The sequence below is a fragment of the Condylostylus longicornis genome, unplaced genomic scaffold (genome assembly GCF_029603195.1).
Source record: "Condylostylus longicornis isolate FDR11 unplaced genomic scaffold, ASM2960319v2 ptg000549l, whole genome shotgun sequence".
Taxonomy (NCBI): domain Eukaryota; kingdom Metazoa; phylum Arthropoda; class Insecta; order Diptera; family Dolichopodidae; genus Condylostylus; species Condylostylus longicornis.
The window spans coordinates 14,177-26,239 of NW_026578507.1; the positions used below are offsets into that span (position 1 = coordinate 14,177).

A 12,063-nucleotide genomic window follows, 5' to 3' on the forward strand; every position below is an offset into this window, starting at 1 on the left:
ATTCAGATCGAAAACCGACGGGAAGACAATAAGTTAATAGATAATAATAATCGTAATATTCATCCCTCCAGAATTAAAAGGAAATTTAAATTCATTTCAGGTCAAAATACAACACCACAAGGTCAAACCACAAATACAAACCCACAAGTATAAAATTTTTATTTTAACATTTTTGCTCCTTTTTATAAACTCTACACAAGCAATCTTACGGTTAGAATAACTTGACACTCAGGGGGGGGAGGTTTTAAATCCTTCAGTTACACGAAACTCCTTCAATACAAAATTACACCAAAATACTTCACGTAATAGACACAAATAACTTGCAAGAGACGCTAATAAAAATCGAACAATCTATCAACACATTTTCAAAGGTCCTGAGGACCAATATATTATTCAGCAATTACAAACCCAAGTAAACAAAACATCTCATAACATAAAAACACTTATTATACATAGAAAGAATCGAGGTTCGATTAATTTTGGAGGTTCTACATTAAAATGGTTATTCGGCACTATGGATAACGATGATCGAGCTGAAATCGTATTACACCTTCACCAAGTGGATCTAAATAACCATAATTCAATAGCAGCAATAAACCAGCAAGTCAATATTAACAACGACTTAGAAAACAACTTGAATACCCTTCGAAAACAAGTATCAGAAGATAAAATTCTTACTGAAAAGCTTTTTAATACTGTGGCAGATAAAAACCGCCAATATATTAAACAAATTCGATTCTTAAAAATCTTAAATAATATTAATATCCTAAATCAAGAAATTAGTAAAATACAAGGTAACCTAGCATTCGCGAAACACGGAATTATGACTAATTCGATACTAACATCAGACGAAATAGAACAATATAAAAGAGACTCATTTGAATATCAAGATATTAAAAGTTTAATATTTCAAAAGGATGAGAAACTAATTTTCGTTGTCTCAATCCCAAATTTGTCTGACCAATTAGCACAAAAAATTAAAATTTCACAAATACCTAACGAAAAATTTGAAGAAATTTCTCTAATAAATTCGAATTTCATTACACACAAAAATAAAATTTTTATCTATTAAAATAATTTGTATGTAAAAAATTTAAAAATTGCCGACAAATGTATTCAAAATTTAGTTAAATCTAATGTTAATAAATGTACTAAAGAAATTGAAAAAAATTTTAAAATTATCGAAATATCTTCAAAATATATATATTAGTAAAAAACGCAGAGAACCTAATATTAAAAACCTCTTTTAATAATATTACTTAATAATCAATTGAATTAAATAACATTGTATTTACAAATAAAGAAAATTATATATTTGAACATATCATGTTACCAAACTATTTAAATATAGAATATGTAGAATTAAAAGCAAACTTAAATGATGTCCACTTAAAACAAATTGAAAACATAAAAAAAATTGAAGAAATAAAAATGTCATTTTTGAAAACAATAGCAAAATTTTACACAAACTAATTGTAATTTTGCTGACTATGCCATTAACTATACCAATTTTATATTTTGTAAAACAAAGGAAATCAAAATGCATTAAATTAAAAGTTCAAGAACATGCTCTAGGATTAAATATTAACCAATTTCCAACCACATCAGGGGAAAGTGTTGTCCAGGAGGACATCAAGCTGGGGGTGGGGGGAGTTATATATCCATATATCCTCTTCTAATGTAGACAAAATTTCAATACTAATTAAGAAATACTTTTTATTTTTTTTTTGTTTTTCTAATTATATATCGCATTTCAATATAACTCAAAATATACTTTTTGTTTTTCTCGTCTTGTTTTTTTTATTATTTAAATCATACATGTTGGCTTAAGCCGTCGTACTAAGAGTTATGTTACGTAAATAATGAAAATAGAATCTAATATTACAAACTTTTAAAATAATATTTTTTTTTGTTTCTTGTATAAAATTTATGCATTGAAATTATCGCTTATTAAACTATTCCGTGTGAAAATATTTCTAAAAAAAAGAAAAATCTAATAATTTCGTGTGAAAATATTTCTAAAAAAATAAAAATCTAAAAAATAATTGTTTGCAGCAAATTGGTTTCCTAATTTAAAATAAAAAAAGTAAAAACAAATATTGTTTTTAAATATTTTTTTTTGTAAAAGCAAAGAAAAATTATAACTTGGTTTAATTTTTCCTTTCTTAAATCAACCGTTTCGAAAATTGATTGTCAAAGGATTAAGTTTAAAAAAAAAGAGTTTTTGTAGTGAGAAAAAAAGAATGTTAAATATTTTTTGAAAGGTGGATATATAACTAAATTAAGTTTTTATTTTTTTGTAATAATTAAAAGAAAAAGAAATTAATAAATAAAAATAAAAAAATAACAATTAATATTAATATTGTGATTTGTAAAAATAACAAATAATACAAAAGTTGCATAGATTCCAGCATATAGTTTATATTTTCATTACCAATTTTTGTTATTCATGATAATTCTATTAATGTTTTGAAAAACATTTATATAGCTTAAGACATGTTAAAAAACTTAAGATGGTTAATGTAATATTGTACAAATTCACTATTATTTGATTTTTTCGTACGTAGTTAAATTATTTTTTGAATTCTACTTTTGAGTTGAAATCTTTTTTTTATTATAGATATTTAGTCTGTTGTTGGTACAGTAGCGATTGTTATTTTATATTATTTTGTAAAAACTTATATAAATTATAACCGCGAGAGGGTAGTCCTTTGATTGGACAGTAGCCATGCTTTGGGGTGTCAAAGACAATAATTCTGCACCCCCTGAATGACTAGGAAAAGCGGGCCTGGGTGATTCATTTAAGCAACTAGCCGGGTTTTTCTTCAAAAGTCAATGACCACACTTGGTCGAGCATACTAAAAATTATTCATGTGTGTACTCACTGGACGCAGTCTCTCTATGATCCACCTAAAGGGAAAAGATTGATAAAATAAGAGGCGGAATCTGTCTTCTCGGACAAAAGGAGGATCTATTACCATTACGATAAGGTTTGATATTGTTACTTCTTCATTTGAGAAAATTAGTTAATAAAAATATTAAATACCTAAAATAAATCATAAAATAAACACGAAATTAATAATCATGCAATTTCCTTGGATGTATTAAAAAGTCGTAGTTTTCAACACAAAATAAAATCATTAATAGGTATATACGGTGAAATATAGAACTTTCATGATCTTCCACTAAACCATAAAACTACGTAATAGCAAAATTTTTAGAGAATCAATAATGGAAGAATTGTTGTAGTTTAGTTGATAGAAAAATGGTTGAAAAATGGTTGTTACATAACTTTTTATGTAACTTAACAAATATTTTAAATTATATACCAAAGGAGGGAATCTTGTGGTTTAGTGCAAAATATTAAAGTTTAATATTGCTTAAGCGGTCTGGACCAGGATCAATAGGGTAGACTCTGACCGGTTGCTAACCCAGAGTTGTAACTATTGAATTCCTAGTCAAGTACTTATATTACCTCCTCGTGGTGGCTGCTGGTAACTGGAATTCAACGACCGTTGGATTCTAGGCTAAAATTATAAGTGCGAAATAAAATCCAGAAGCGTCTGTCCTAAAATAGGCGGCTCTCTGGTCTGCGTCTGACCCCAGAGGGGCGGCAGCATCAATATAGAAGGAAAACTGTAAAACCCTTCAGAAGGCAATGGAAAACCACTGAAGTATTATTTCCTAGAAAAGATCACATGCAAACAACAGCACAGCCTCGGACACCCCCAGTCTCCGGTAGGGGGGTGTTACAAATACCCGGAGGAAAAACAAAAAATAGATTAAAAATCAGTACCTGGAACGTAAATAGTTTGTATGAACAAGGTAAATTTGCGAACACAATTCACGAAATGCAAAGATTAAAAATAGATATTATGGGAATTTGCGAAACATGGTGGCCAAACAATGGTGAATGTTCAGCACAGGGCACAAAATTTTACTACTCTGGCAATAATTCTACTAGTCATCGGAATGGTGTAGGTATAATAGTCACAGAACATCTTGCTAAGTTTGTAACAAACTTTATACCACTCTCAGACAGAGCAATGCTTTTAAAAATTAACGCCAAACCTGTAGAAGTAAATATAATCCAAATATACTCACCGACAGCAGAAAAAGATGATGATGAGATTGAAAGGTTTTACTGTGAAATGGAAAGTCTACTAAAGCTAACAAAACCTCATGAAATGACTATCATAATGGGAGACTTCAACGCCAAGATTGGTACCGGAAGAGTCAATGATATAGTTGGTCCATTTGGCTTAGGAACAAGAAATAATAGAGGTAACCGTCTTGTAGAATTCTGTCAAGAATATAAGTTTAAAGTGACAAACACGTGGTTTTGTTTACCGCCTAGAAGACTTTATACCTGGAAATCGCCGCTAGATAATGCTGGAAATATTGCGCGAAATCAGATCGATTTTATCTTAATAAACAAAAGATTTGCTACTTCTGTAATGAAGGTTTCAACGTATCCAGGGGCTGACGTTCCATCGGATCACAACTTATTACAGGCTAATATTAAAATCAAATTAGCAAGGGTAATAAGAAATGGTCGTCAGCCTAAATTGGATGTAGACAAATTGAAAAATGATGAAATCAAAGCTAGAATTTCTACAGAAATTAACAACCGACTGAATCTAATTGTAAACGATAATATTGAAAATATCGACAGATATTGGAATAATGTAAAAACAATGCTACATGACACATCTAAGAACATTCTTGGAACAAAGAAATTTATTCCAAAACAAAGATGGATGACGGCAGCAATTTTATCACTAATGGATGAAAGAAGGAAACACAAAAATAAAAATATTTCAAAATATCGTCGATTACAGAAAGAAATTAGAAAGGAATGTCGGAGGGCAAAAGCAGATTGGCTAAAGAATGAATGCGAACAAATCGAAGAAATACAACGTACACACAATGATTTCAGCCTTCACAGAAAAATAAAGGAAATCTCAGGACATTATCGTAAATCAAATCCATCTATTTTGGTAAATCATAGAAACCAAATAATTGTTGACGCTGAAGAAAGAAAAGATTTCTGGGCAAAATATATCGAAGAAATATTCTCAGATAACAATAGATTTGGTATTTCTGATAACAACCATGGAGGTAGGCAACTTACGGGACCGTCTATAACACGAGATGAGATTCGTAAAGCTATCCAATTATCTAAAAATAACAAAGCTGCTGGACCAGATGATTTGCCGGTTGAAATATTAAAACTTATAAATGAGGATAAATTGGTGATTTTGGAAAAATTATTTAACCATATTTACGATAGTGGACAATTTCCGACAGATTGGCTAAAATCCACCTTCATACCGTTACCAAAAAAGAAAAATGCCAAAACATGCAATGAACATCGTTTAATAAGCCTGATGAGTCACGCCTTAAAAATATTTTTGAAAATACTGCATAATCGAATCTATAAGAAATGTGAAAAAAATATGGGTATGACCCAGTTTGGATTCAAAGATGGAACAGGAACGCGAGAAGCACTATTTAGTATTCAAGTTTTGGTACAAAATTGTCGCGATGTTAGGAAAGATGTATTTTTATGTTTCATCGATTATGAAAAGGCGTTTGACAATGTCAATCACAACAAAATGATGGAAATATTAGCTGATATGTTCATTGATGAGAAAGACATGCGCTGCATACAAAATCTATACTGGCATCAAAATGCGCATGTTAGAACAAAAGATGGCATCACAAAAGTAGTGGAAATAAAAAAAGGAGTTCGACAGGGTTGCATACTATCACCGCTTCTATTTAACATCTATGCCGAAGCGATTTTTCAAGAAGCAATCGAAACAATGCCAAAAGGGATAAAAGTTAATGGCAAATACATCAACAACATTCGATATGCAGACGACACAACCCTAATTGCCGACAATATGAATGATCTTCAATTCTTAGTTGATCAAGTAAATCAACATAGCAAAGAATACGGTCTTCACATAAATGTAACAAAAACAAAATTTATGATTGTAAGTAGAGATAAAACCCCATTTCTAAATGCCAAAATCCTAATAAACAATGCACCGATAGAACGAGTCAACAGTTTTAAATACCTTGGTTGCTGGCTTACAGAAGAATGGAGCTATGAAAAAGAAATTAGGTGTAGAATAGAAATGGCACGTAACTCTTTCTGCAAATACAATAAAATCTTTACTAGCAGAGATATAAACATAAATTTGAGACTGCGGTTTCTGAAATGCTATGTTTGGTCAGTTCTACTCTACGGTATGGAATGTTGGACCTTAGGGGTTCCGTTAATGAACAAATTGGAAGCCTTTGAAATGTGGACATACAGGAAAATGCTCCGAATATCATGGACAGAACACGTTTCAAATTATGAAGTCCTTCAAAGAGCACAAACAAAAAGGGAACTACTGAGGACCGTAAAGCAAAGAAAAACTTCGTATTTCGGACATTTTATGCGCGGAGAAAAATATCAGCTTCTTCAACTTATTATTCAAGGCAAAATTGAAGGCAGAAGAAGCGTTGGCCGGAAGCAAATGTCCTGGTTACGCAACATACGGAACTGGACTGGTATCCGAAACATTGGCGATTTGATGCGCACTGTGGAAAATCGAGAAGAGTTTAAAGAAATTGTTTCGCAAATTACTTAAGCATCCAAAGTAATAGTAACAACAGCAATAGTAACAGCAACAATTAACTACAAACATGTGATTCGCTTACATCCACCTCATGGATATGCAGACAAGAGAGAGAGAGAATATTGCTTAAGTTGTTTAACACTCGAATACTGCTATTCAAAACTACTTAAATTATTACGAATGAATAAACTAGTAAACTCTTCTTTTTCAGTGCAGTAGTATTTTACTAGTTTGTAATATTTATTAAATATTACAAACTAGCTTTTGATAGTGTAGATAGAATTAAATTAGAAATAGCACTGAAAAGACAAGGAATACCGCAAAAACTTATAAATTTAATGATAATGACAATAAAAAATTCAAAAGCCAAAATAGTTTTACAAGGACAAACCTCGGGTGCATTTGAAATTAAAACTGGTGTGAGACAGGGAGATGCACTATCTGCACTAATGTTTAATCTTCTTCTACAACATGCTTTAGGAAAATTTTATACTGATGGTAACATTTTTTCAAGAACGTCACAAATAATGGCATATGCAGATGATGTTGTTATAATTGGGAGAAGTGTCAGGGCCATGTGTGAAGCGTTCGTAAAAATCGAAAATGAAACATCAAAAATCGGTTTAAAAATAAATGAGGCAAAAACAAAATACCTAGAAATGTCTAGAACACCGAGAAGGCGACAATTACAAAATATGACAATTGGTCAATACAATTTCGAACGTGTAACAAGTTTTAGCTACCTTGGGGCTGTAGTTCGCAATGACAATAGCATGCACTATACCGTAAATGATAGAATACAAGCGGGCAACAGGAGCTATCACGCCAACAAGAAACTCATACAATCGAATCTACTGTCCAGACGAACCAAGCTAATTATATATAAAACAATTATACGTCCAGTTGTGACATATAGTAGTGAGACATGGTCAATGACAAATGGTAATATGCTAGCCCTGCGAGTATTTGAGCGAAAAATATTAAGAAAAATTTTCAAAGCAAGAAGATTGGATAATGATGAATATGAAAGACGAAGCAATAGTGAATTAGAGCAGTTAATAGGGGGAGAAGATATCGTTAGATTTATAAAATCACAAATGATGATGAATATTTATTAAATGCGCCTCTACAACCAAAACCCAATTTTCGCTTATTGAAATTATGATTACAAAAAAATTAAATGTGTCTAATACCTAACTACAAAAGTCAATATCTTATTGAATTTATTTTCCGACGGAATGAGCGTTTAATATGTTTTTCAGAGCTTTGAAGATTTAAGACTTTAAAAAATATTTTATTACCAGTGAACTAAATACAATCAAACATATGCTTTTTGAGCAAAATTTATATTTCATATCAGCTTAAAAATTGTCTTTGAGAATTGCAAAACTTATTTAATTTTTTTTTAATATAAGAAAAAAAGGTTTTAAATTACAAACTTACACGAGTTTGCCTGCCCAATTTCTTGTTTACTTGAATTCCTACTCCAAATTTCTGCCCAGAATATCGTGAAGTTTGCTTAATTAAAGCGCAATATAATTCAGACTGAAGCTCTGGTATATCCAAACATTGCTGAAGTGCATTTTGTGCCAAAACTACGTGGTAATCTATACCGGGTTGGTTAACAGCAACTGACATGAATAATTGACAACTCTAAAAAAGTGTTTCATATCAAGGAATCGATGCATATTAATTAAGCTAATATCTTACTTTGAAAAGTTTAACAGCTTCAGCTTGCAAATTTTCTGAATTTAGTGAAGACAGTGGCGAAACAATTGGATCTTTAGAATATAACAATGTAGGATGCCTCCATAGCACACAATCTTTAAATGGTTTACGTTATTTACATATTATAGATAATGTCAAACTGAAAATGTACTGCATAATTATCATTATCTTACTTGGATTACCATCAGTTTCCATCAATTTTTGTATTAGTTGCTCATATTGGGTACCTGCAGTCGACCCTGCACCCGATACCACAGTTAAATGATATAACCAATTATCTCGGTCCTGTTTGCTGTTTAATATTAAATATGTCGGCCCTGTGTTAGCGGGATAAATGGCAACAGTTAACTGAGCCTGGTTAGAATCAGCGTCATCTCGTTCTTCAGAATCTGAATCAGAAACATGCTCAACTTCTTCGACTCGTGCGTCTCTCATATTAATTTGCCCAAGGGGATTCTAAAATATACAAAATTTGTATTAATTGATTAGTCAATTATAAATAAAATAAGTGTTTTAACCGATCTGTTTAGTTAAACTATATAATACAGATTAACTTTTTGGTCCATAAATGACCCATGTGTCAAATTCAAATATTTAATGAAAACAAAAAAAAAAGGTAGCAAAATATAAATGTTAAGTTATTTAGCAAAATACAAATGCTAAGTTATTTTAAATACAGTTACTTCAATTTAAGAAAACAAAAATTAATAACAAAAAACACAATGGACCATTTTCTAATCATACCAGTACAAAACAATGTTTGAAGGATAATTTACATTTATCAGCCTGTTCGTTACCCTAAAATATAGAAGTTTGGCGTATATATTCTTGGTTAACGTCAAATTGCCATTCGGTTTCGTTTTATGGTCAATATAACACATTACGCAAAAAAGAGGGCAGTTAACAGTAAAAATTTTCCGCAAAAAAAGATTAACCTTACAAGTCAGAAAAAGAAAAAAAAAATGCTAAGTTGTTCCTTCTAAACTTGAGTTAAATATTTAAATTATACTTTCTGTTGATCTTTTGTTTTCTGGTACGTGAGTTATCTCTAATGTAAGCTATTTGTTGTTCGACTTTTCCCGCGAAAGTGATATATCCTCTTCCAATATAACCTAAAATTCAATAATTCATATATCCCATTTCAATATAGTTCAAATAATACTTTTGGTTTTAATTCTCCCAAAATAAAAATAGAATCTAGTATTAACAAAAATATTTTTTTTTGTTACCAGGAGAAAGGAGCAAAAATCTCGAAAGACACTGCCAGATGAAAAGCAGTAGTGTAGAACTTTAATCCACTAAAAAACACCCTCCTCAAAATAAATTATAAAACTAGTCAGAAACGACTAACCATTAATTTTGGTCCTACTTTTTTGATCATTTACCAGTTTTCGATCTAACATAATAGCGTATTTAGTACTCATTGTTCCAGATAAAAAACATTAAATTCCGTAATTCACTCAACATGGAAAATTTTCCAATTTGGATCCTCACAGCAAATTACCTATAGCAGAACCAACAATAAAAGATAAAAAATTGATTGCCTGATAGATACTGGTGCAGCCACGTCAATTATAAATCGGCAATGTCTACGAATTTTGAAATGTCTTTTATTGATTCACTCCACTAAAACGGCTTTCAGCAAATCTCTTCTGGTCTCAATCTCTGGCTGGTATAATATGTCCTGACCCGTTGGTTAGTAATGACGTCTTTCATAGCCCCCTTTCTTTTTCTTATAGCATACACAGTCAACCTTATATAGACTAGCCTCATTCCTATCGTTTTGACTTAAGGAGAGCTAATTTTCCTTTCCGAAAAGATCTTTTGTAATCCCAAGGTTTTTTAAAATATCATTCATTCTAGAAGGAAGTATGATACTCGTAGTTACTCGACTTTTTTCAATTTTAATGACACATCTAGAAATGATTCAGGTAAAGTATGTAATTTTTTCTGAGCATACATTGCTGATTTATATGCTTCTTCGTCTTTCGTGGTAAATCCCGACAATTTTCAACACTTCAGTACCTATCCTAGGACTACGTTTTCGGGTTATAGTATTGACTCAAGTATTGTTAAAACATACTTGGATTACCATTGATATTCATTATTTCTATTTATAATGTGGTTTCGAAGTTGGGAGGTAGTGGGTCCTTATTTATGCTGATGATAATTTTTAGAAGGATTTCTTCATTAGCTGATTTCCAAGTACTTCAGAATGACTTAAATAACTTCTATGAATGGTGCTCCTTCAAAAATTTAATGTTAAACGTAAGCAAATGTGTTGTAAGAAGTTACGCACGCCGGAGGCGCCCCTTTATAGCAAATTATTCTTTAACGGTGATGGTCTGAGAAGCCTTTTTGCTGTTAAGGAGCTGGGCCACTACAATTATATTTTCGATCCACTACAATTATATTGTGGGTAAAGCAAGTTCCTTGCTGGGTTCCATTAAGCGTTCGCAGTAGGTATTGGGTGTCTTTGTGCTGAGAAAAAATCAGCCCATATCGCACGCCCCACTTTCACTTTCTTATTTCCTGGTATAGGTAGATGACCTGTTAAAGTGTGTCATGACCTGTATAACGGGTCGTTTATTTCCTGGTATAGTTAGATGACCTGTTTAAGTGTGTCATGACCCATGTACATATGAATGTAGGTAGCTGAGGTGGCCGCCAGGTCAATGAACTACAAAGTAGGTCAAAGGTTGCAAAGCAAGTGGTTTACTTATCCGAGTTCAGTGCACTTGAGACTTTGCATGATTTGCTTACATGTGAGTTTCCTTTGCCGGAGTTGTCCAGCAGATAAGGAAATTTAAATTAAATATTTTAAAAATAGTATTAGGTACTCAGAAATATTAGAAAGTACGTATTTTTAATTTCAAAAAAAGTCTAGTTGTTAATACATTACGCATTTGTATTTTTCTTAAAGTAGAATGTTCTATAGAACGCATATACCTATAAATTACAAAACACATTTTTTTTTCACTTTTTCTTTAATATAATTATATATAGTACATATTTGTTCTTGGAATCTTTCTTTAAATATTTTTTTTCGATGACTACAGGTTAGAATTGCAGATATCACTCGTCCAAGTATTTGTATACGTCTTTGAAACCGGTTCCTATCTCGTGCAAGTTTTTCGTATATTCCTTTTCGAGCAATTCTGTAAGCAAAATCCCATGCATACATATAATGAATTTTTAATTTCAAGTTAAAGTGAACTTTTGTTTTCATATTTTTATTATGTAGTTAATTCAGTATTTTTTCCTTTATCAAATGTATGTAAATGTTTATTACGTTTTTTACAGCACATCTTAATTTTTTAATTCTATTATGTGCAGCAATAGGGCATAAAGATTTATAGTTTTCAATTTGTAATAATGAAGGCATACTTTCAGTTAAATCCTCTATTTTGGAGTTGTCAATGAACTGTTGTAAGAATACCTTTTTCTTGAATGCCCTTTACATAAATCTTTTCAGCTGATTGTAAAATTTGCTTAATAATATGTGGTACTTGTGAATATTCTATATTTCCGCTATTCCATTTTAATCCATTTGTTTTATCTTCACAATATTGAACATTATATTTTGATTTTTGGGTAAGTTCGTGTTCAGAGTATGGAGATATAAAATAATACACCATGGGGATCATGCTTCCTTTTTCAAGTAAAGCTAATTCTTTTACAAAATAGTGTTTTTCATTTC

At 31.1% G+C, this 12,063-nt stretch overlaps 1 protein-coding gene across 1 annotated transcript; it reads right to left on the bottom strand.

Moving 5' to 3' along the window:
- Positions 1 to 8,066: 8,066 nt before the first annotated feature.
- LOC129617529 (uncharacterized protein CG43867-like) lies at positions 8,067 to 11,748 on the bottom strand. The gene is made up of 4 exons (XM_055532710.1): positions 11,656 to 11,748; positions 8,537 to 8,819; positions 8,346 to 8,458; positions 8,067 to 8,288 (listed from the first exon to the last, which is right to left on the bottom strand). The coding sequence occupies exons 1-4, from the start codon at positions 11,746 to 11,748 to the stop codon at positions 8,067 to 8,069; spliced, it is 711 nt and encodes a 236-aa protein (XP_055388685.1).
- Positions 11,749 to 12,063: the final 315 nt, after the last annotated feature.

Coding starts and splice junctions, on each gene's coding strand:
- LOC129617529 (XM_055532710.1), bottom strand. CDS start 11,748: ATGCCTTCATTATTACAAATTGAAAACTATAAATCTTTATGCCCTATT. Junction 8,459..8,536: donor GGAAACTGATGGTAATCCAA/GTAAGATAATGA, acceptor AACCATTTAAAG/ATTGTGTGCTATGGAGGCAT. Junction 8,289..8,345: donor AAGCTGTTAAACTTTTCAAA/GTAAGATATTAG, acceptor ACACTTTTTTAG/AGTTGTCAATTATTCATGTC.